The 25922-nt window shown below is 38.2% G+C and overlaps 1 protein-coding gene across 17 annotated transcripts in view; it reads right to left on the bottom strand.

The window, feature by feature from the left end:
- CADPS2 (calcium dependent secretion activator 2) overlaps positions 1-25922 on the bottom strand; it is a 357764-nt gene that overhangs the window by 246828 nt on the left and 85014 nt on the right. For all 17 annotated transcript variants that reach the window (XM_041002127.1, XM_041002128.1, XM_041002133.1 and 14 more), the window contains exon 2: positions 8328-8441. In XM_041002127.1, the coding sequence (XP_040858061.1) occupies positions 8328-8441 (114 nt within the window). The remainder of the gene's footprint in view (positions 1-8327; positions 8442-25922) is intronic.

The raw sequence follows: 25922 nt of genomic DNA, 5'->3' as shown, positions 1-25922 counted from the left end.
AACCAGCCTTGAATACAAGAATAAATGAACATTTGGAATGTAACCATGAGCATCAGGAATATAACTGAAGACCTTAATGACATATCAAACAATATAAATGACATACTCTTCCTCATTTTCAATTCATATAAATGTCTTCTCAACTTAAATACTAAACCAGACACAAATTATCTCTGTCATTTGCAAGACAGAATGATAATCAACAGAGCAGAAACACTTCATTGCTACAATGAGAAGGAATGGTGGAAATTTCATAGCAGACCTTGCATTAGGAGAAGGACTTGCTGAGTAATGATCAGTAAACAAAAGATAAAGAACAGTACCTGACGGTCCTTTGAGCCTCACACAAAATATGCCTTTCAATTAGCCATTTAGAGTGGAGAAACAGACAGGGAATTAGCAACATACTAAAAAATAAACGTGGTATCCCTTGAATTATCATCAGAACATGTCCCAGTATCTTACTAGGCTATTCTCATTCTCTCACTAACAGTATCTGAGCATGAAAACCATATGGGGTTGATAAAACACAAATAGATTCAAAGTTGGCACAAAGGCTCAACAGGCTAAACTTAGACCTGCAATTGCCAGCATCACACCTGGGCGCTGGTTAGGATTCATAACCAGTTGCTATATTTTCTGTCCAGCTCCCTGTTTGTGACCTGGGAAAGCAGCATAGGATGACCTAAAGCTTTGGAACCTGACATCTACATGGCAGACCTGGAAGAAGGTCCTGGCTCCTAGCTTTGGATTGGCTCAGCTCTAGCCACTGTGGCCATTTGGGTAGTAAAACAGTGGATAGAAGATCTTTCTTTCATTCTCTCCTCCTCTCTATGTGATAAGTCCTTCCAAATACATACAAATCTTAAAAAAAACACTCCACATACATTCTAGACTGTTAAATTTAAGTCACATTGAGGCTCAGTTTTCTCACCTATAAGATGGGTAAGTAACATTGCTACTAGAGTCATGGTGAATATTACATAGTGTAGATCATATCTATATGTAAATCACACTTGAAAACTTGGTGGGTGCCTAATAAATTCTTATTCCTTCCTTGTTCTAATTCTGTAAAACGTTATTCTTCCATTTCCTTCTAATAAAATTCTTTTCATGCTTCAAGACTCACCTCATTCTATGATCATGCTAGCAAAAATAGCCTGCTTCCATGTCATATTATTTTTGCACTGATTTGTAATTTAATTTTGCCTTACAGTATTTGCTTAGCTGCTTATATGATTATATATCTGCATATATATGTTCACTTGATTGTAATATCTTGTAAAGAATTAATCTTGTCTTACTCTATTAAAAAATTTCCTTTTTCCTGTCTCTATACTAACACAATAAAATTTGCTCAGGGTGTCTGACAAATGTTTGATTTTTTTTAAACATTTCCTCTTCAAAATATTAAGACATATCAGCAGCTTTTGCAACCACTGTTTTATGCAGTCACCCAATAAAAAGAATGGAATGGACAATGATTTGACAAGGCTTCCCTCAGCGAAAAATTACACTGACAACTGTTGTCCAGAAAAAGCCTTATTTAATATCACAGGATCAGAGGCCATCTGTCTTATGTTTTTCTCTCCAAAAGTCAGGAATAAATCCCATCCACATTTCTGTTTCTAAAAAATAGACTGAATACCGGATGTACAACCATAAGGTAACAATTATTACTAATACGCAAGCAAATAGGTTTTATTGGATGAAAAACCTCTTAATGAAGTTTTATATAAATTAATACATAACACTACACAAGGGTACCTCTCAAAACACCCATTGAAAATGGAACTGAAAGATTTATTTTGGTTCCAGCAATGATAACCATGTGTGATTTTTGTGACTCAAATTTTCTAAGAATTTTGGAATGCATAAATTTCACAGCCTTGCATCAGATAAACACATTTCAGATTCATTTTTCACATATATACATTATCTATGATACAAATATATCTCTATAGCAAGTCATAACTTCTGAATGTTCAGTTAGCAAGTTAATTACATACACCAGATTACTTTCAAGAAAACCCTAAAATACATTTTTAAAATAAGCACTCATATTATAAGAAATAGTTAGCCATTTTACTCATTTTGCCACATCCTTTCATAGGAGATTATTTATATATTGCCTTATGATTTTTTTCTGTATTAAAAGCAACGGTAACTGTTTCCCCTCTTATAACTTGTCCATATCGCTCCAATTACACCATGAGGGTAGTACTTCAACATTTCCCTTATTATGCCTATTCTAAAAGTCCACTGATATCTAGTTTTATACAATAAACAATAAACAAGTGAGGACCCCTGCTGCTTCTCTAATCCATTCAGGAGCATTTAAAAAACCAGCTATTCTTAATCTAAATGACTGATTCTTGGATTCATTTACACTTGTGTTTATCAAGAACAAACTGTGTACAAAACCAATCGCTGAAGCTATTGCAGGGACTAGAGGAGAGCAATTTCCTGTCTTCAGGAATCTTTCACTCAGTATATACAGGGACTCAAACAGGGAGTTAAGGTTGCAACTTATCCAGGATGCAGACACTTTCAGCAGAAAATACTCTAAATAAAGTACGAATTAAATGCTAAAGCAGCAGAGTGTCTTCATCTGTTCAGACTGTTGCAACATAACAGCACACATCAGGGGGGTTGTGAATAACAGAAATCTGTTCTGCAGAGTTTGATATGAGGAGGTCTTAGCTGAAATTTGACATCTGGCTCAGAGCATCTTTTTGTGGTATTCTCATGAAACAAACATGTCTCTCTTGAAACGCTTTTATAAGAGTGCTAATCCCTGTTTACTCCCAAAGCTCCTACCTTCACATACCAGCACCCAGAAGTTAGTGTTTCAATACCATACAGGGGACATGAAGTTTTAGGTGTAGCACACAGAGATAAATCCTGGGTCTCAGGAGGGGGCCGTTTGTCAACACATACTGCTGACCTCCGCAGGTGCCATATTCCCATCACCTGGGAAAGCAGCCCAGGGTTAGGTGTTTGGCACAGGAGGTTTAGGTGTCCCTTAAGACATCCCACGATAGACCGCCTGGGTTGAAGTCTCACTCTTCTGATTCCAATTGCCACTAATACACACCTTACAAAGCAGGAGGTGACAGCACCAGTGCTTGGTTCCCTGCCACCTAAACAGAAAGCCTGGAGTAAGATCCAGGTTCCTCCCTTTGGCCTGGCTCAAATACTGCTGCTGTGCACAATCAGGGAGTAGAGCAACCGCAGGGAAAACCTATGCCTGCCTGAGAGTGCTATGTACAGCACATTTGTTCACAGCCAAAAGCTCAGCTATCATGGAACTTTTAAACTTCAGTCATAAAACATTCTGGGTAGTTAGTTTCCTTGGTTTTATCCAGAAAGAGAAAGAGTTAAATGTCACAAATTTAATTCTTAAACTAGATTCCTTATAGGTCAGTCTTTTACCTTCATCTGCATTGCCCCCTTCATTAGGTTATCTAAACTTACATGTCTTGATATCTTTATCTGTAAAGAAGGGAGAATAATGGTAACTTAAGACTAAATAAGACAATGCACAGTACCCAAAACATCCACCCCTAGCTCACACATGGATAGATATAAGCTAACCAGCATTACCACTCATCACTGCCTCATTTAAAAAAAAAAGTGCTACAGAGAAATAGAAACAGAGGGAGTGAGATGAGAAGAAGGGAGAGATGGAGGGAGGGAGAATCATCCTTCCACTGATCCACTTTCCATCAGCCAGCACTAATCTTTTAAAATTTGTATGCCTAACTTCATATGTGTATTTCTACCTTCCTTGGTAAATATCTGTAAAAAAACAAAACAAAACAAAATTTATTTGTTTGATCCAAAGCTTGCGTCATTTGCTGCTTTTTTTTCCCCCAGGCCACTAGCAAGGTGCTAGATCAGAAGTGGAGTCACCAGGACCCTAAACCATGCCCATACAGGATGCTGGAGTTGTAGGCAATGGCTTACTTGCTATGCCACAACACTGTCTCCATTTAGCTCATGGTCCATTTCTCTTAAGCAGCAAGAGGGGGAGGGTATTTTTTCATCTGAATATATTTATTCATCTAGAGGAACTGTATCCTGGAGACTATCATACCAAGAAGTGAAGATGCACTGCAGTATGCATCTACTCCAAAATCAAAGATAGACTCCTAACTAAACTGTTAAATGTATCTTGACAATAGGATGTTGGACTTTCTACCACTGTCTATATCTACAATGTCATTGTAGAATGATGAACTTATGACTGTGATTGAAGGTCTATACTATTGTTACAGGGGAAATCAGTAGGAAGGGAATCTTATGCTAATCAATATAAATGTTGTCAAATTTTGTAAGATAAACCAATAGTGTACAAGAAAACAAAAAATCAATGACTGTCTTAGGTATTGGTCTCACCTATTTAAATTGCTTCCTGCATTATGCTTTAAGAGCTCACTGTTTCATGGCCAAGGGAGAGAAAAGTTTTAAACATATCCAGGTGAGACCTCTCTTCATTGCGACTGTCTCTCAAATCTCATCCCTAAAGCAGTGGGACAAAAAGAGACGTGGTGCTAAGGACTACTACTGAGAAGTCTGAAAAAAGCAGTTCATTTAATGGACTGGAGATTTACAGCAGCTCCCATAAAATCTTGACACTTTCAGAATTATAGAGTGAGAAGAATGGGACCATTGTTCCCTAGGAAACTTTTAGAAATTAAACAATTAGCACAGTATTATGGGATTGTTTATCCTTAAATCATAAAGAACTACAGATTTCTAGCACCGCCCCCCCCCCCACCCCGAAAATAAGATCCACAATCAGATAGCATTTGGGTACATAGGCAGATAACTAAGTTCAGCTACTCAAAGAAATGTCATTTAGCCTTAAGCAGGCAAGATAATTAAGACAACCAGAAGTCAACAACTGCTCCAGGATGGGCATTTAAAACCTAATTAAGAAGCATTATTCTAGTACCGGTAAATCCGCAACCACACAGCATTCAGAACATGGTGACAGCGACCCTTTTCAGAGGCCCTTGAAGCACTCACTCAGGATTTTCCCTCAAAGACACAACTTTGCTGATGATAACAGTTAATCTAAAAATCAAGTATGGGTCCGGCAGTGTGGCCTAGCAGCTAGAGTCCTCGCCTTGAACGTGCCACGATCCCATATGGGTGCCAGTTCTAATACCACTGGCCTTACTTCCCATCCAGCTCCCTGCTTGTGGCCTGGGAAAGCAGTCAAGGACAGCCCAAAGCCTTGAGACCCTGCACCCTCATGGGAGACCTGGAGGAAGTGCCTGACTCCTGTTCGGATCAGCTCAGCTCTGGCCGTTGTAGTCACTTGGCGAGTGAATCATCGGATGGAAGATCTTCCTCTGTATCTCCTTCTCTGTATATCTGACTTTGCAATAAAAAAAAAAAAATCTTTAAAAAATTCAAGTATGACTGAAAGCCTGATAGTTTTAAAAAAACTTTCCCTTACAGGAATTATAAATAGTGTTGAGTGTAAACATTTCCTGAATCAAAACCCCTGGCTAGTAGCACAATAAGGATCTCAGATCCGTCTTGGCATTACCATTGCCAAAGCCTTAGCCGTGCATGCCTTCACTGAGACAGGAAATCACAGAATGCTGCACGGAAGTAAGCGAGATGTGCTTCTGCTCTTGCTGGCCACCTGGCTTGGGTGAACTCTCTAGATCCCTGGCTAAATTGGAAACTGGCACAGTGTCTCCTCAGCCACAGCACACTTGCAAAGACGTAACATGTTTGCTCCAAGAACACAAAGCAAGATATTTGTTTAAATTTTTAAAGCTACCCTATAAAGGGTTAGTCCTATTCTTCAGCACAAATGCCTAGGTAGGCATGAAAAATATCAACCTCTGTTTTACCATTTGTGAAGAAAAAGGAAGGCAATGCTCAAACAAGGCAATTTGCTCAGTAATATTCAAATCACACAATGTTACAATCTACGCATTGCCCAGTGTTCAGCGACAGCAGAGATGGACGCTCTAGGAATGCAGGTAAAGGACACACACAGGCTGTGCAGACACCTTAGTCAATGTGGCCATCTCAGACGGGAAAGCGCCCTCTGCGGGTCTGTACAGGACAGTTAACCGCAAAGGCCACTGCAACAACGCAAGAAAACATGTGACGCAAAAGATTAACACAAAAAAATGCAAAGCACAATGTGATCTGTAGGGTTCACTGCATATTGAAAGCTTCACTTATCATCATCAGTTAGTGGACTTCCTGTATCCGTGTGCTGACCTTTTTCTATCCCTTCCTGCCATGGATTGCCAATCTTAGTTTACTTAGTGATCATTAATTCACTACAAAGAAATCAGGCCTTTTCCACCACTTCATCTTAAAGTTTAAAAAGACTTTGACAGGTCAAACATCCCTTAGGATATGAAAAGCAATTACTTCCATTGCAAAAGAAAATGATAACAAGAAATTTTCATCAAAATACTGAAATACCAACTCCCCTCAGTCTTTCTGTCTAGTAGGTACACATAATGTGAACAAGTTAAACATACTAATTCTGAAAATAAAAAATTGCACTAAGCAAGAGGGAAAATGCTTTTAAAGAACCAACCAGTTTTCACAACCAACCTTAAAGCAATTGAGTTTATTTTCATCACACACTGAGATAAGACATGATGTCAGGGAAGAAGGTAAATAAATTCAAAGGAATGATACCAAACTGATTTCTAGTAGACAGAGTTGGAATAGATATTCCTTGGGAAGAAGGTGACTGCTGAAATTAACGTCCTTGGAATTCTGAACTAAGGCGTATGAATGAGTACAAAAATCCAAACACTGGGTTCGAATGCTTGGGACATGTCCTGAAGGTAAAGGATTGATACATGTTCTTTTCTTTTTTGGAGATACAAGACCAGGAGAGATGGGGAAAAAAAGAGATGGACCCATAAAGGAATGCTAAGGCTCTGGGACCTGTGTGACGGGAAGGCATTTCAGAGACCATTCTCCCCTTCTACTGGAGGAGAGGCAGGTTCGCAGCACAGCATGATTCCCACGTAGGAGTGCCTGCGCTGGACAGCTCTGATTCAGACTAGTGTCCTGCTCATGTGCAAGGTAACAATCACTCGAGTACTTGGGTCCCTCATGTGAGAATTAAGTTTCAGCATCCTGGCATCAACCTGGCCCAGCCCTAGTTGTTGACAGTATTTGGAGAGTGAGCAGAGGGAACACTGTCTTCCGTCTGTCCCTCTTTCTTTTAAATCTCTGAACTAAGCCTCACACAAATACTGCCAATAGTTGTATGACATATATATGTGTGTTTACATATATATACATGCATATATGCACACACATATTTTGTAAACACTTCCATTAATTCAGTTAATCTAATTAAGTATATATACATCCAGTTATGTTCACATAAAATATTCCCTGCCTCAGCAAAGCTCAGACCCATGACTCTTTCCATAATTTCCTTTTTGTGTTTGTTCCAATATAAAGCACTTCAAAGCATTCATTAAAAAAATAGTATCAGCAGATCAGTTTGATACAAATGAATCCAATGCATACAAATGGTATTCACAAAGTTTAAAAAGTATTATGAAAAACTGTTTGAATTTGGAAACTCTGCGTAAAAATAAAATTTTTAAGTTTTCATTATTTTTCTGAAGTATACATGTATGTTTACAAGTCACAATTCTTTAACTGAGATGTTGATAGGACCTGCATACTAGAAGGAATCCATTACTCAGATGACTGAAACGCTCAAAAAAAAAGGGGGGGGGCGAGTTCTGTCAAGTTAACATCTCCTGACAACTCAGTGAAGCAGTTAATAAATATGTGTGAAAATGGTGTTCATAGGAAATCCACAGAGAATCCCTGGTTAGTTACAAGCTAAACCCGGAAAAGAAAAAACAAAACCGCAAGATGATACATGTTAGCCTTATTCCTTCATGAAGAAAAGAAAATTCAATTTATTTTCCTAAAATTAGCTATTAGCCTTTATCATTATAAAGCTTAGGGAACAAAGTAGCATGAGATATGCAATTCACTACTGAACTCCTGATTAAGAAGGATAATGTAGATAGACACATGGAGTTAAAAATACGGTCCTATATTCAGTTGCATCAACCACTGCCAAAAGATTTGTCTAAGCAATTTATTTCTCAAAAGATGTGGATAATTTCCAATTCTGTGTATGTCTCCAAAGCAGGCTGTGGAATTATGAGTTTTTAAACTGCGAAATAGAATTCCCAATGCTTTCCAGAAGGTCACAAACTCAGTCTTGCAGTGATGCCAATGGTTTTAAAATGTGAAACACACATATGACATCATAATAAAACAGACAAAGCACTTACCTCATAGTAACTGCGAACTGCATTACAAAATGCTTCATCAGCTACAATTTGGGTTTCCCCATTGAGAAAGGCCTGGAACCGTTCTTTTAGTAATTGCAACTGCTGCTTATTAAGCTACAAGTAAAAAAGAAAATAAATTGACAAATTAGCCAACGCAAAACATACAGTCATTATTCACAATAAATGTGCTGAATGTATATTAACCTTTACACCTAGAATTAACTTCATGGTAAATCTCAGTAAAAGCTAAAGTATTCTACTACTTGTGTTATGTTTCAATTCTTAAAATAATTTCGAATCACCTCCAATCTATTCCAAAATCCTGATGTGGAAATTGAACCCTTATTTCTGCTCCAGACAGATCCTTGGGATTATCAATACAGTATTTTTCCTGAGACAGAAAAAACGCCAATCATTAGATGAGAAATTAGCGACTGGAAAAACTATCAGTTGTGAAGAAAAAAAGAGGAAGGATTCTTGGCGAAGGAGGGAAGACACCTTGGCTGGGGGGTCGTAAGAAATGAGAATGTAAAGGGGTCGGAGGGACCCTGAGAGAGTCCTTTGGAAACAATTAGTGTTGGATGTCAGAAGTTTGGCTTACAGGAACCTAAGTACACGAATGTCTGAACTGAGGCAGACTGAAGAGGGATAAGAAGGAGGCCGACCCACAAGCAGACAGAGAGGCAACAGTTGAGCAGGAGCAACCCCCAGCACACTAGTGGAAGACCTGTGACTCAGGAAGGGGAGGACAAATGCAGAATCACATTTCTCACTCTAGATCTGGCTAACCTAAGGAGGCTGGGATGGTAAAGACGGACAATGACTTATCCAGCTATGTTCTCTAATTGGTAACTACAAGCCGGGTCAGTTACTTACTCTGTAGTGCTCAGAGTGATGTCTGTTAAATCTCTCAACATTAAGAAAGCAGAAGCAGACAAGTACAGGTCTGTTCTAGGCAGTGACCTCTGTGTAACTACGCAGATTTACACCTTTATGACTCAGGACCAGGTTACTCAGGAGGGTTCAGGCACATCAAGGCATCCTGAAGAATTGATTAACGTTTCAGTGGACAGAAACAGGGATTCCAGAAACACACAAGGAACAGCAAAAGGAGTGCTCTTTCCATGTCATTTAGTTCTGATCAAATTTTATTAAAGAACTCAGTCCAGCTCTGGAATCTACAGAGATGTACAGCACTTGGAAACATGCTGAGGATAAAATTAACGGATTAGAAAAACTAAACAGAACTGGTGTGATTTGGCTTTAAAACGAAGGTTTATGCAGAAAAAAGTTTAAATCCGCTGAAAAGGCTTAAAGAATGTCATTCCAATATAAGGAGGACAAGCTCTTTCACATAAAAAAATGGGTTTTAAAAACGTAGGAATCTAGCAAACAAGAGTGTTTATAAAGGAAACTGTTGCCCATAGTAACAGGCTGATACAGCAATGTCCTGTTGTCCCCAGTGTGTTAGGGAGAAAAAATAAACAAAACTCTTGCCATCAGCAGTGAAGAGAGAAAACCATTCTACCTCTTTTCTGAGATGTTCTGGTTCATTTCGGGGTCTTGAAAGCAACGAACATTACCATTATATTACTATCTCCACATCTACAATAAGAAGAAAATGAAAGCAGGATCCTTTATAAGTGTATATTACAGCAAAGCAAATTAAGTCTATGCCTCAGCTCTCTAAACACTGTTCACAAATGGACTAGATGGAAATGGCACAGCCAATGCTACAAGTAAGGCAGCTAGGAGTACTGCAGTGGCTAAGTTCCAGCACTTGCTATGGAGGGTTTCACTTGGCTAGTCTCCAGGTGACACAATAGAAATAGAAATGTACACAAGAATGACACTGAACTGAGAGGGAGGGGAGTAACTGTTATTAATTTCAATTCCTTTATTTAATATACAACACTCCCATTATTCTGAAACTAGAGCCTGGGTGTTTTATTTTATTTGAAAGGCAGAGTTACAGAGAGGAGAGAGAACTCTTCCATCTTCAGTTCACTACTCAAATGGCTGCAACAGCCATTGCTGAGCTGATCTGAAGTCAGGAAGCAGGAGTTTCCTTCAGGTCTCCTGCACAGGTGCAAGGGTTTTCCCATGCCATTAGCAAAGAGCTGGATGGGAAGTGGAGCAGCTGGAAAGGAACCATCACTCAGATGGGATTCCAATGCCACAGGCAGAGGCAAATGCTTCAGTGCCAGAGCCACCTGGATATTTTTTTCATTCAAGCTTTTCTCCCATCAAAAGTTTTCTCATCTTTAAAGAGTCTTATAAAAAGTCTCTTGGCAATTTCCAGTTAGGTTCTGTTATTATAATTACTACCTACTTTTTGATAATTATGCTACAGAAAAATTCATGAGGATGAATCAAATAAAAGCTACTAGCGCTATTTCTTGGAAATTCCAACAAAGATGGCATATTTCATAAAACAAGTGAGACACACTTATTACTTACCAGGCTAATTGTTTTTATGTATTAGGGATAGTACATTTATACTTAAGACATAATACCAGCAATGCTTGTAATGAGATACCGTCAGTAAATGTTTAACTTATTAATATACACAAGAGGCTTACATTTCTGCATCAACAAGCCAGCAAGATAAAGTGGAAATTAAATTTAAAATCTAATGCTTGGAAAAACATCAGGAAGCATTCCTAACTATTTGCATTTTCAAAATACACTATCATATATCAATGAGGTTAAATATAATCAATAGACACAGCCGATTACAACCAGAAATGTACCATAAAATACCTAAGCACATCAGCACTAAATGATGGATTATTCAAAGAACAATGCTAGAATAGTTACTCAGAATAACATTAAATTTCATTGTATTTCATAACACAATGATACACATAAATAAAAAATGTTAACGTACAAAGAAAGGCTGACATTGGGATTCAGTGGGTTAAGGCACGTCATGTAATGCTGGCATCTCATACTGGAGTGCTGCTTTGAGTCTTGGCTTTTCTCTCTCCAAGCTTCCTGCCACCAACGTGGAAAACCATTCTGTGCCCAGAGCTCATGGCTTTAGTCTGGTCCAGAACTGGCTGTGGCATTCTTTAAGGGAGTGAACCAGTCAGCAGGCAATCAATCCACCTCTCTCTAGCTCATCCATCAATCTCTATCACTCCATCTTTCAAATAAGTGGGCAATTTGTTTTTATTAAAAAATATTACTAGAACATAGAACTTTTATATTACTATTTTTTGAAGATTTTTTATGGTTATTACCATTATTTTTATTTTTTAATTTTTAAAAATTGCTTTATTTTGACAATTTTTACATAGTTGATTAAGGCACAAAGGGTCAAGGGCTACTGGAAAGTGGGTACAACTATTGTTTCCATGAGAACTGTTTTTAAAATGTGAAAAATTTCTAACTATGATTCAAAATCTGTAAAAAATAATTATAGACCAATATGTCTCATATATATGTAGAAACACATAGACAGTATACCTCATATGCATATAGAAATAAAACAAAATATTAGTAAACCAAACCTATCAGTGTATAGAGAATTACACATCATGTATTAGTGATTTATCCCAGCTGTGCACAACTTGCTCAATATTCAAAAATCAACTATAACCTCAACAGTTTGAAAAAGAAAAACCATATGATCACATCAACAGATGCAGAGCACCAGTTTGCTTCATGTATAGACCAACTAACCTACCCTTCAGTGCACCTGGGAAAGCAGCAGGAGATGGCCCAAGTCCCTGACACGACATGGGAGACCCGGGTAGAGCACATGGTTCCTGTCTTCAGACTGGCCCATTTGTAGTATTTGCAGTCATTTGGAAATTAAAGAAGCAAATGGAACATGCCTTGTTGGCTGACTCACAGAGTCTCTCTCTTCCTTCCTCGCACTGATTCTCTCTGCAACTCTGCTTTTCAAATCATTTTTTTCTAAAGGCCTACAGCTAGTACCATATTTACTCCTGAGAAACACAGAGCTGTCATACCAGGATCCTCTCATTTGTATTCAGTATCATATTGGAAGTTGCACCTAAATAAGAACGTAATAAAATATACACAGGTTGGGAAGGAAGAAATACAACACAATAGAAACTCCCACATCTTAATGATTTTAGAAAAGTCACATGATAGAAGGTTAATAGATAAACTTTTGCTGAAAAATAATAAAGCCACAAGTTTTATCTGGAAACACAAGAGAACAAGAATAGGTAACGCTATCCTGAAACAAAAATCAAGCTGGAGGAATCCCAATTGCAGACCTCAAGACATACTACAGAGCAGTGGTCATCAAAACAGTCAGATACTGGTTACAGAAACAGAGAAGACCAACGGAACAGAATTGAAACCCAGATGGACTCCACACATGTATAACCAACTGATCTTTGACAAGAACACTGAAAACAATCCAGGCTAAAATGTTGGTTTCTTCAACAAATGCTGTTGGGACAATCAGATAACAGCCTGCAGAGGTTATAAGAAGCAAGACCCCCACCTATCACCTTACACAAAAATCAGCTCTAAGTGGATCAAGGACCTAAATCTGTACCCAGAAACTGTCTAGGAACTATGAAATAGATACTATCATATCCAGAAGTGAAGATACAATGCAGTATGCATCTGTACTTCCAAATCAAAATGGACTCCCAATTAAACTGTCAAATATATCTTGATAATAGGATGCTGGACTCTGCCATTGTACCTGCAATGTCAAGATACACTTAAAAAGCAGAATAATGAACTTATGACTGCTTATGGAGTTCTATACTATTGTAATAAAATAGGGGAAATCAGTGCAGGTGGGGAAAGGGAATTTTGGGAGTAAGGGAAATCTAAGTTCCTATGGAATTGTTTCACAAAATAAAAAATAAAATCAAAAACATGGAAGTGAATTCACTTCACATGTATGCAGAAACTGTGGGAAAAGTATATTCTTAGGAACTGGATGAATTGGAAATGAGGGAGAAAGAGATTCCTCAAAGTATATCAACTGTCAAAACTATGGATTCCACACTCAAGGCTTCAACTGTAGATCGAAAATATTCAGGGAAAAAAAACTGAATACCCACAGTCTGATTTTTTCACTATTTTTCTAAATACTATATAACAACAATTTACATAAAATAGATAATGATAATGTAGTGATAATTTGCAGTATATGGTATAAGTTTGTATACTGTCTGAGCAAATACTATTCCATTTTCGGTAAGAAGTTGAATATCAGCAACTTTTGGCAGCCACAGGGGTCATGTAATCAACCTCTTCTGACAGCAAGGACTATATGACAGCTGGCTATGACTGCATGTTCATCTGGATTTTTAAATTTTAGGACCTTATTCCAAAATTTTAACATTTTTTAGACTAAATGTAAGTTACTGAGTCATATTGTTGTGTATGCATATTTTTAAACTCACAACAATTATGATCACTAAGAAGAAAGATGTATTCTGAATTTAGGCTCACTGATGGACCAGCAGACATTTCAATTCTTTCATATGGAAGTTCTGACCTTGACTCTACCCCTGCTTTAACATCTAAATGTCAGGATTTCAAACTTAGACTCACAGAGTCAGGAAAAAAGCAGAGTAACCCCCTTACTCCACATTCTAATGAATGCAATGGTCACCAGGTGGTAGACTGCTTCTGAGACTGAAAATACACACACACACACACACACACACACACACACACACACACACACACACACACACACACACACAGAGCATTGCTTCCATGAAGCCTGTTCTAACATTGGGTATCTAGGAAACATTAAAATCTGCTCCCCTACAGCTTCCACAAAACCCCATGTCTGCACTAACGCAAAACAAATGAAATGTTACTTCTTTCTTCAACATGGCAGTTCAAGAATTGGATGGCAGGTCCTGGATTATTTGTGAAACTTCTTACTGGAATAATTTGCACCTATTCCCCTCAATATCCCAGATACTGTCTTTTATATGCATCATTTTCCAAAAAGATGGATTTTAAAAAAACCTGCATACATGAAAGTATTTTGTAAGCTATAAGATTAAGCAAATAAAACTCATACCAATGATAATGAAACTCTTACAATGTAATGATAGACTGATCCTAATTCTCTAAGGATAGTTCAGCCAACACAGAGACAAGTGGGAGAACCACTTCCCACATTCTAAGCACTCAACATCAATTAATTCAATTTAAAAACCAATTAACTCCTCTTGGCAGTCACATCAACTGACTCACATGCTTATAACCAACAAAATCTTCTAAAACATTTCTCCATGTGCTTCAGTAAGCTTTGTTCCATATTACTAGATTTTTCTAGTCTATGGTTCCAGCTACTAGGATGTTTGTTACAATTCTGATTCCTTCACCAAATGTCCACAGAGCATTGTTAAATTCATCAGTGCAATGAAGAAGGTATTATTAACAGTCTTCATGCAGTCATATTAAAACTATTCCAGGCCCGCACGGTAGCCTAGTGGTTAAACTCTTTGTCTTACTTGTACTGGGATCCTATATGGGCACCACTTCATGACCTAGCAGCTCCATTTCCCATCCAGCTCCCTGCTTGTGGCCTGGGAAAGCAGTTGACGACCACCCAAAGCCTTGGGATCCTGCACTCACTTAGGAGATCAAGAATAAACTCTGGGCTCCTGGCTTCAGATCAGCTCAGCTCTGGCTGTTGTGGCCATTTAAGGAGTGAACCAGTAGATGGAAGATCTCCCTTTCTGTCTCGCCTCCTCTCTAAATATTTGACTTTGCAATAAAACTAAAATTTTTTTAAAAAGGAAATATTCACCAGCTCCCAAATAAGCAAATTTGGGATGCTGCCATTACATCTATGCCATCATTTCCATGAATTCTATCACTGAACATTCTGTGAATCAACTGAATTCATTATTCAGCCTTTTTTTAGCTGTGCCCACATTTTGTCTTAAGACTACCACATTTACCAATGAATAAATGAAAATATTTTTCAAATGTCAAGAAAAATTAGTCCAGTAAAACCTGTCCAATAGCAATTTTAAAAGAACTTGTTCCATAAAATTAAATTGCAGATACTTATCTATAAATATGGAGATCTGGATGAAGCTCCTGATTCTTGTCTTCAGACCAGCTCAGCTCCAGCCATATGGGGAATGAGCCAGAGGATGGACGGTCAAGCTCTCTCCTTCCCTAACTATGCCTTTCAAATAAATAAACCATTTAAAAATACAACAATAAAACCTAAATTCTTTCAGTCCTGGCTGACTGTGATCATTGATCCATAATACATGCCGAGAGGAATATAAAACACTTGGATTTGAAAGTCAGAGGTATCTTATATGATTCACAGATGTTTTTCTGTGAATGTAGATTCTAGCATTTTCATCCTAAGTCACAGACTCACTAAAGACACCATAGTCATTGGGTGCAGCAGGAAAGCAGTGAAATTGTTACTCTGTGGTATCTGCTTTGGTGGGTCGGCCCGGATCTGCAGCCCCCACTGTGAGTCTTAGACCTTAGAATCAGAGATATGGGGTAGCCTAGTGAGGAAAGGTAGTCACATTCCACGGCCAAAGTACAAGGAACCTGGGGTTACTTATCTCTAGGATTAAAGGGTACACATATGTCCATCTCATATAATGCAAAAGGAGTAAAAAACCAAAGATCTTTGGAGAAGGCTCTACAACAGCCTCAGCTGTTAGTTCAAGTGCACAAAGGCAGAGCTGTAGGGCCTGCTAATTAGATACAGAAGACGGTAAGAGTAAAGACGATTGCACCTACTAAAATTCGCCAAAAATACATACATCAATCTGCTAGGACAAAACTCTGAATGCCTTTCCACGTTTCTGAAATAGGGGGAACTGAGATAATTAATCTGAACAGAGTAAGTGTGCTTCCATGATGCCTACATTACAAATCCAATGAAGTATTCCAGAATTGATTGTGGTCTAGTTGAGTAACTATGGTCAGTTCCATAAGCCCAGATACAACTCTGGACAACTGCAGTCTGAAAATTCAAAACCTACAATGTTCCAAAACCATAAACTATTGAGTACTGGTTAAAAATCTTTGCAAATATTCTAAATTAAAAAAAAAACTTGAATAATGAAGTATTGCCAGTCCCAAATAAGTCAGGAAAGGAACAGTTGGCACCAGCTAGGGACCATAAGCGTACCAATGTATAGAGTACAAATAGCAATCTGACCCTAAGGACAACGGGTGAAAGCAATGTGTGCATGACTTCCAGAAAACGACAACTGTAGCTGAGGCCAACATTCTGCTTATTTCTGTCTTCGCTGCTTGCTGGGACTGGATGTGCTCCTGAAATGCTCACCTTGACTTGTATAGCACAGAGACTGAAAGAGCTGAAGACCACAGTGTGAGGCAGCACGACCACCTGAGCCTGCCCACCTTCCAACTTCATTACATGGAAAGTTAACTTTGTATGTTCCCCAGGTAGGTAATATGGAGCCACACCTAACTAACAAAGAGCCCACAGAGATACACAGACAGAGGGCCAACATCCCAGTGCTATGCCACATGCTACCTGCTTGTAAGGTTTCTCTTAATGTATTCAAAGATAAATCTTCCTTTTCATATGTTTTTGCAAATGCAAAGCTCTTTATGCAGTCAACTTTCCCCTTTCCTGCCTAACATCCCTCTTCCTCCCCGGCACAGTGGTCACCTCAATGTAAGTACGAAGGTGGACTAAGCCTAACACTGAAATCTATGATCTCACATTGCTGAAGACTTTAAAAACCTCCAAATGTTCAACACCACTTTAACATTTTCTATAATAAACAGTAATAAGTGATGATAATGGAACAGCAAAATACCATTGTATTATGGAAAAATGGGCACCAGGACAGATCCATTCAGATTTGCTCAGCAAGCGACTCCCAGTCATGTTCTCAGTGGCCTCCCAAAGCCAAACTTCAGCAAAGCTCCGTGCCATTATGGCACTGACATTTGGGGGAAGGAAAGGCTGACAACTACTAAAGTGACCAATGTTAAATCCATGTACTGAGTTTCTCTCTTGCTGTACTGGGCACATTCCTTGTGCTTGACATTGTATTTTTTTTTAAGTGTGGTGTAACTGAAAAAAAATAGTATAAAATTCACACATGCATATGATGTAAATAATATAAAATATTTAAAACATATACAAGGCACTTAAAATATATAAAAATACAGTTATATAATGTATGACAATGAACAGAATTAAGCAAAGTAGAATATCCATATTTTCTGTGCAGTGAAACATTTAAGACTCACTCTCTTGGGGCCAGTGTCGCAGCACACATAAAAGCTACTGCCTGTGATACTAGCATCTCGTATGGGCAGCACTTCATGTACCAACGGTTCCACTTTAGATATGGCTTCCTGATAATGGCCTGAGAAAAGCAACAGAAGATGGTCCAAGTGCTTGGGCCCCTCTTACTCATAGACTCAGGTGAGACTCCCGCCTTTGGCCTGGCCCTTCCCTGGCCATTGTGGATACTTGGCAAGTGAACCAGTTGATGAAAAAGTTGTTTTTCTTTGTCTCTTCCTCCAGTCTTTTAAAAAAGCTACTCTTAGCAACTTTCAAATACACACAGTATTCTTGCTTCTATTCACTATATCTTACATCAGAATTCAAGAACTTGGTAGTTCTGCATAATCAAAATATTATATCCTTGACCAATATGCATCTTTAGGTTTCCTAAAATTCCAGTATTATTAAAAGTGATTAAATTAGGCTTGAAGAAAAACATTTTGCCTAAGTTTACATCTATGAAGAGGCAGAGGGTGAATCTGAATCAGTATACTAATCCTAAAGCTTATATTCTTTTATATTAGCATATTATTCTGTTTCCCTATAGCCACACACATTTTTTTCAATAAGTGTTTATCCCAGTCTCATATAAACTTATAAGTATTTATGTGCTTAATATTCAAGTTCCCCCATAACAATGAAAGCTACTTTAGGGGAAAATTGTTTTAGTTCATTATCTTAATCCTACACTAAGACAATGTCTAACACAGAAGCTACTTGATTTTTTTTTTTTAAGAACAAGAAATAAACTTCAGTTGATCACTATGGAAACTAGTACTCACTAGGATGTCAACATCCTCTATCCTCACTCTGTTGCCGCCATCATAAAAAGTAATTTTATTTCTCAATTGTAAAAACTCCACAGAACACCACTCACCATCAGGAAGTAACTTAATTTGGAGCCAGTACTGTGACATAGTAGGATAAGCCTATGGTACCAGCATCTCAAGTGGACACGGGTTCAAGCCCCAGCCCTGCCTCTATTAATGGCCCGGAAAAGCAGCAGAGGATTGCCAGTTCTTGAGACCCCACACAAAGACTTGGTAGCAGTTCTTGGCTTCTAACTTTGGATCAGCATAGCTCTGGCCATGTGGTCATTTTGGGAATTTACCAGTGAACAGAGGAAGACGTAGACTCTCCTCTTTCTGTAAAAACTTGCCTTTCAAATAAAAGCATAGCAAGTTTTAAATTAGCCAATCTTAATTATTTTGATAATTTATTATGGGGTATATGCCTTATGCAGCAGAGGGAGAAATTAAAGAGTTTGGTACCAGACTACTCGTCAGTAGCTTCTTAAAACTCATTACCACAGTCTCTATCTCCGCAGCAGGGATACTAACTGCACATCTAATGAAACTGTACTATTTGCAATTATAGAATACAAGTGGTTAACACATACTAAATGCTTTGTAACTTTTATTATTTTAGAAATACATGGTCATTTTATTCAGTAATTGCAGAAGTCACAGGTACAAACAAAAGCAAAAATTAAAATGGATGCTGATAAGTCATCACAGCTCTGGAGCTGTGCTATACAGTTTAGCACTCACTACCTACATGTAGCTAATGGGAACTTGAAATGTGGCTCATTCAGCTGACATCACGTTCAAAGTGCAAAATGTGTACCAGATTTCAAATAGAAACAACAACAACAACAACAAAAAACCAGAATATGAAACTTATACGACTAATATGGTTATACTGGTTCCACATTAGAAAGTATTTTCAATATTCTGGATAATAAAATTCTTAAAGTAATTTTCATTAGTTTCATTTATGTATTTAACAGGGCAATTCAGAAGTCTTCCTTTATATTGCTTTTCATTTTATTTGAAAGGCATTGAGGTAGATTTTATCTGCTGTTTCATCTACAAATATCCACAACCAGTGAGGCTGGGCAGGGATTCAGGGCATAGAATTCAGCCTGAGTCACCCACAAGGGTTGCAATGTTGCAACTACTTGGGCATCCTCTGGCTTCCACCCAAAGGGTGCCCATTAGCAACTAAATGGACTCAAATCTCGACCATCTAAAAATGACACAAATGTCCCAAGCAAAATCAACCATGGAACCAAATGGCTATCACATTTCTTAAATGTTTATTTTCACTTAATCAGACATGTAGAAAGAAACAGGGACAAACTATAAAAATTTTTAACATGTGACTCACATGATATTTCAATTGGATAGTATTGGTTTAGAAAAACGAGTGTGACAGTGAGAATCCCCTAGAAAATACAGATGAACAGGGCTATGCTGCTCAACCCAAGACAGGTGAGCTCCTTTCCAGAAGTAGGCTCCACTAGATGTAAACTGGAGACAAAGTTCCATGCAATGATTGAATAAAGAGAAACTGAACAATGGCAAGAGTCCAATATAATGCACAACTGCCATTCGCATTCTCAAGTTCAACCTACTGCAGACTGAAAATACTAACAACAACAACAACAACAACAACAAAATGCTATCCAGGGTTTTCTCCTTTCTAATTAATGTTGAGATAATATATTAAAACAGTTATTGAATTGCATTTGCATTTTTATAGATAAGTAATCTGAAGATTATATCAAAAGTATACAGGAGGATGGCATAGAATAATAAACACTGCAAGTCAACTGTTTTTACCTTACATTTTTCATTGGCTGAGGGCAATATCGTTTTTCTTACCTACCTCCTTTTTCATGTTGTATATGAGAAAACAGACTGAGACGCTAATAAATAAAACCAGTCAAGCCATTGCAACTGGGTCCCTACCAAACATCTTCTGGAATTCAAGGCCACAGTTTGTTCTATCACCACATTCTCTCCATGTCTATGGCATGTTCATATTAAACTATGTCTTCATTCACTAGATTTTTATAATAGGTGATCAGATTAAAAAGTAGGAATTTACTCGACAGGACTCTCCTGTTCCTGAATAAGTTGACAAGTAAAGACAACAGAAATTGGTTAATCTTGTAAGTCACTGTTTGCCAAACACAGGTGTTAGAATTCTTGCTCATTGGCAGCATCTACCTCAGTATTTGAGAAAGAAAGGGATTAAGATAGTAGCCTTTAAGTGACCCACTAATAACAGGCTAATTTTGTCATAACCATTGAGCAGACTGTCCATGATACAGGTGAGTAGAGACAAGAGCACAGACACAGTCTAAGGAAAGATTTCCAAGACAGCACTGGTGTTGTTTGAATAACAAGTTCATGACAAGACTCAGCGAGGCTGAAAGGAAAAGTAGAGGATTCTGAGCTGCAGCATGAGTAGTCATGTTTTGCAAAGGATACTGTTCTCAGCAGGAAGAACCGTGGGCCTCAGAACCATCTGGTATTTCATGGCAAAATTTCAAAAGCTGAAGCCATATTCGCAGCAGGGCGGGGGAGGAGGAAGCAGTGATTGTTATGTTCATCACCAAGTCTTGAACAGATTCAGAAGCAGAAAGCTGTGTGTCCATCAGAGAGTGCAAGCATGCAGACCAGCTCCATGCCACACAATGACCTTCCGCAGTAAAGCATCAGCTATTTGAAAGAGCTGCTTTTGGAAAAGAAAACCACACCAAACTCACTTTCCTCAGAAATATATGGAGTTTGACTTTCTTGTTCTACATGAAGTAGCTATATCATGGTTAGAAATGGTTATCTACCGAGAAAGGAAAGACAGTTCACCTTTTTGGATAAACATTAAGATCTATTTCACTCCTTTAATTTAATTGGAATGATTATGGTCTGGATTATAATCATATCTCACAATGCTAAGAGGGACAAGAATTTCAGATCAGTGGACTCAGCCATTTGTTGGGGCTGTCAAGGAACCAGACCCAGGCCTTCATAATCTCCAGGTCCTGGCTTTTGCACTCCAATATACTGTATACAAAGAAGTGCATAATGTCAATGTTATGAAAAGCACATTCACACAATAACTGAACACTGAAGAAGAAAACACTTTTATTCTGAAATAAAAGAGGACAGGATCTTCCTGGGATCAGGACATCTTCATCAAATCCACCTTACCTGCCCAAGATCACTACCAGCATTGCTTCATATGTCCTTACCCCCACCCCTGAAAAAATCACTGGGGAAAGAAAAATGCAACATCAGGGCGTAACAGTCAAGATTGTCCCTGAGACTCAAGAGGAAACCTGCTACCCCTGTGTGATATAGGAGCCTGAAATCTGAAAACACCAACAGTCTATCAAGGAATCAGTGGCTAGAGAACAGTATCTGTCATCAACCAGCACTGTTGCTGCATCCTGGCTATTCCAGGGAGCTGCATAACAAGACAGCATCTTCCAATGCATCACTGAATATTTCCCTGAAAACAATGAAACTACAGTTGTCAATGAAAACAAATTTTAGCTAAAACCACTTTTAAAGCAATTTATTTCAAATAAATGAACTCACACTGGTTGATTATTACACTTACACTCATATACATGCACTGAAGAACATAAAATACAAGGATTATATTTCTCCCTTAACAATGAAAGTTTTATATTCATTTCCTTCTTTGACTTTAGAAAATGTACACAGATGCTATGATGCTAAAGTGTCATTGTAAGCACCCATGCTTTTAGCTCATATGCAGAATACTTGATAATACAGGTAAGTTCTTTCAAGAACTGAGATCCAAAAACAATATGTAATAATTTTTCTAATAAGAGGGACAATTATTCTATCAGTTTCAGAGAATGTTCAAGTAGGTAACACACACAAAATAAAATAAAGGCATTTTAAAATGATACCTGCTACTAGAGCTTGTTTATTTGAATGCCTACATTAAGCTAAACAGCTGAGTTACAGCTACAGGCCATGTCCTCCTCTCATGTCTTGTATGATGCCAAGTAAATGTGAATATCAGATAAACAATAGACCAATTTTAATGTAAGCATTATCAACTGTCAGAAATAGATTATGTCCCGTGTCTCATATCATTTCTCTAAAATTGAAATGTAACTGAATATTCTGTATTGATAGCTGATCTTTAAGTCTTTAATACTCCTTTTCACATGGCAGGCATTATGGCCCAGAGAGTTCATCTGCCATTTGGAACCACACCCCAAATCCAAGTGCCAATCCAGCTTCTTGCCAATGCACACCCAAGAAGCAGTAGATGATGGCTCAAGCACTCAGGTCCCTATCATCTACAAAGGAGAGGAAACGCAGTTTCTGGCTACAGGCTTTGCCCTAGCCAAACCCTGGCCGTTGTAAGCATTTGGGGAACCAAGTATAGATGGGAAGACCTCTTTGTCACTCTGCCTTTCAAATAAATAAACTTTTAAAACCTTCTCTTTAGCTCTTTAAACTGTCTTACATTTCTCCATACAGTTATCTTTGTCTCTTAAGACTTCACGTCTCACGAACCCAGCTACCTCCATCCCCTTTGTCTTCACACCGCCATCTGAGAGGAATCCGAGGAAATTTCCACAGCAGAACTCAGTATGCTGTGCAAGGTTACAACCAGACAAATAGATGAGATGCCACTGAGACTTAGGTGTGATCATTTTTCAGGAGTGAAGAACAAATGAGCTAATCCCAAACCTGTATAATTACAACCTTCCCAAAGCTTTTCTTTTACAAACACAGGGACAGAAAACCTACTCCATACCGACTACTTCAGAGTTTAAATAAAGTAGTCTAAAAAGCTATCCGGTGTTACAGCTCCTAAGGGAGTCTAATGTTTTACCGAATTAGGGATTTGCTACAGTCCATAACCATGAGTTTAGAAATCCGCCCAAATAAATCAAAAGTAGAGAGGAATCAGTGAGTAGATTTCCACTTCTTCAACCGGAAGAATGCTTTGGTCTAACTCCTGATTTTGTGTTTCTGATCAATTTGAAATGGAAAAAAAAAAAGATACACATAACAAAGGATACGACTAAAGCCAATTTTAAAATCAGGCTTTTATTCATGACAAAGAAACATGGCAGATTCCTCTTCTACTTTGTGTGTCTTATTTTGTGTGATATTTTATGCACTAGATACATCCTAAGATTCTTTATGTTTTGTCTTCCCTGTAAAACATATAACCTAACAACGTTTACATAAAACAAATTTCTCATCAGGAATAATGAGACAAAATTATATCCAGAGAAGGGGAACTCAGAACAAGAAGCCCTCTGTTCTGCCACCAATGGGAGACCAAAACGGGAAGTGGAAACTGCAAGCTTGCTCTTTTCCAGAGTACACCCCTCCCAATCTTAACTTGCCTGTATCTTGGAGAATGTGTAGTGAATTTCCCAATGATTTTATACTTACAATAGAAAGGTTCTCACCACGCAACCAATATAAAGCTCAAAACAAAAACAAAAAACACAAAAATGACAGACTATTCCATGTACCTTGCCATTCATTGGTAGCAAGGTGTCCTTTACGTGGCCACATACACTGGTCTATAAGAACACCAACACTACACTGAATACACACAAACAAGGTCACTAAACAATAACCTGCTGTGTAGTCTGTGACAAGAGTAACATCACATGCTTTTCAATCCTAAAGCCCTGTGTAAAGTTAAAAGGTATGCCTTCATCTGCTATCCACCTACTGACAGACAGGGGACCAATTCAACTTGAAGTGAGACCCGAGTCACTCCTTGAGCATTTGTAAGTATCACATGAGTTTCATTTCAAGGGTGAAAATGGTAATTCACCAACAAATGTCCAAGAAAATTCAAATGGGATTCATCAAGCTGAAAACTGGGAGGTAATGTAGTATGTAGATAGAGAAAAAAATGTTTTGTACTACAGTGGATCTAAATTTTTTTAATATTAGAAAGACATTGCTGTGGCATTAATTTCTTTCTTAATTTCTTAATGTGCATAAAACAGAAGCAGGCATTAGAGCAGAGCAGGTTAAATTGCAGTTTGGGTGCCTTGGACTGAGCCCAACATGAACTTCCACTGTAGGTCCCCACTAAGTATGCCATGGTGCAGGTGATGGCTCATGCACCAGGGTCCCAGCCAACCACATGGGAGACTGGGATGGAGTTCCAGGTTCTTGACTTCAGCCTGCCCTTGCCCCAGCTGGTGTCGGTATTTGGAGACTGATCTTACCCTGCTTCTCTTTCCAGTCAAATAAATACAGATTTTTAAAAGGATTATTTTAATACTTGCATTAACTTACTCAGTTTATAGTATAATGACACTATTTGTGTGCTAAATTTTAGAGTCAACATTTTTAAACAAAGGTTAGGTAAATACATCCTCATAATTTCTGGAAGGGTCTTCTGAAATCCAGTTATTTTAAAGCCCTAAAAAAAATCCAAACATTACTATAAAACTGGTTTGCTGGGTAGAGAAATAATTATAATAGCAACAGAAAATTAAAATAATGTATTAGACTTACACATACAAATTAACACCAAGATGGCTTATAAATTGTAAAGAGTCAAACCATGTAGCAAAACATCAAAATATAATGTGAATTTTACACAATCCAAAAAATCCCTATGTGTTTTGAGATGTGTCATATTTAGCCAAACATTAGCCACATATCCTATCTTCGCTTACGAAATGGTTGGTTTCCCACTATGACCAACTCTGGGTTATGGCATCATTTTCAGGGATCCTTTCTTGTAGAAATGTTTGCAACTGGTTAATACATAATAACTTACTTCACTGAACAGATAGTCTGCTCCAAACAAAAAGTAATTATATAAAAAGGAATGTACGCAAACAGTAATGCCAGCCACCCACCCCCTTTGGTTGGAAATTGAGTACAGCAAGGAAACAGCAACAGAGAAGAGACACCAAGGAAAGTGAGCAGCCTGAGGGCCATATGGGAGAAAGGAGGGAAATGCATAGGCATATATAATGTGCTGCTGACATCGGAACTTCGACTCAAAGAGGCCAAGGAAACAGACAATGTGTTCAGATGAAGCAACTCACAATCCTGAGGTTAAAGGAACAGGCACCCAAAACTTAGTGTCTTAATAATACTTACATATTACAAACAAATTGAATTAAAATTTAACATGGTACAATTAAGTCAAAGTAAGTTCTCTGGGGCAGGTGGCAGGTAGAGTGAAGCTGGGATACCCACATACATCAAACTGGAATTCCTAGGCCCAGCTAGGGTTTCTCTGATTCCAAGGCAACTTCTTGCAATCCTGGGACACAGCAGAAGACAGAGTCCCTGGGCCCCTTCAACCCAGACAGGAGCCCTAGAGGGAGTTTTGAGTTCCTGCTTGTCATTGGGCCCAAGCCATGGATGTTGTAGGCATTTGGAGAGTGAGCCAGTAGATGGAAGCATGTTTCCATGTTCTTGCTCATATTCCCCACCCCCCTCTATCTCCTTCGCTCCCTACTTTTCAAATACGATGAAAACTGA

The sequence above is a fragment of the Ochotona curzoniae genome, unplaced genomic scaffold (assembly GCF_017591425.1).
Source record: "Ochotona curzoniae isolate NIBS_2020 unplaced genomic scaffold, NIBS_Ocur_1.0 scaffold_2476, whole genome shotgun sequence".
NCBI lineage: Eukaryota > Metazoa > Chordata > Mammalia > Lagomorpha > Ochotonidae > Ochotona > Ochotona curzoniae.
Note: the sequence above shows the minus strand (reverse complement) of the source record. Positions and strands in the feature narration are given on the sequence as shown.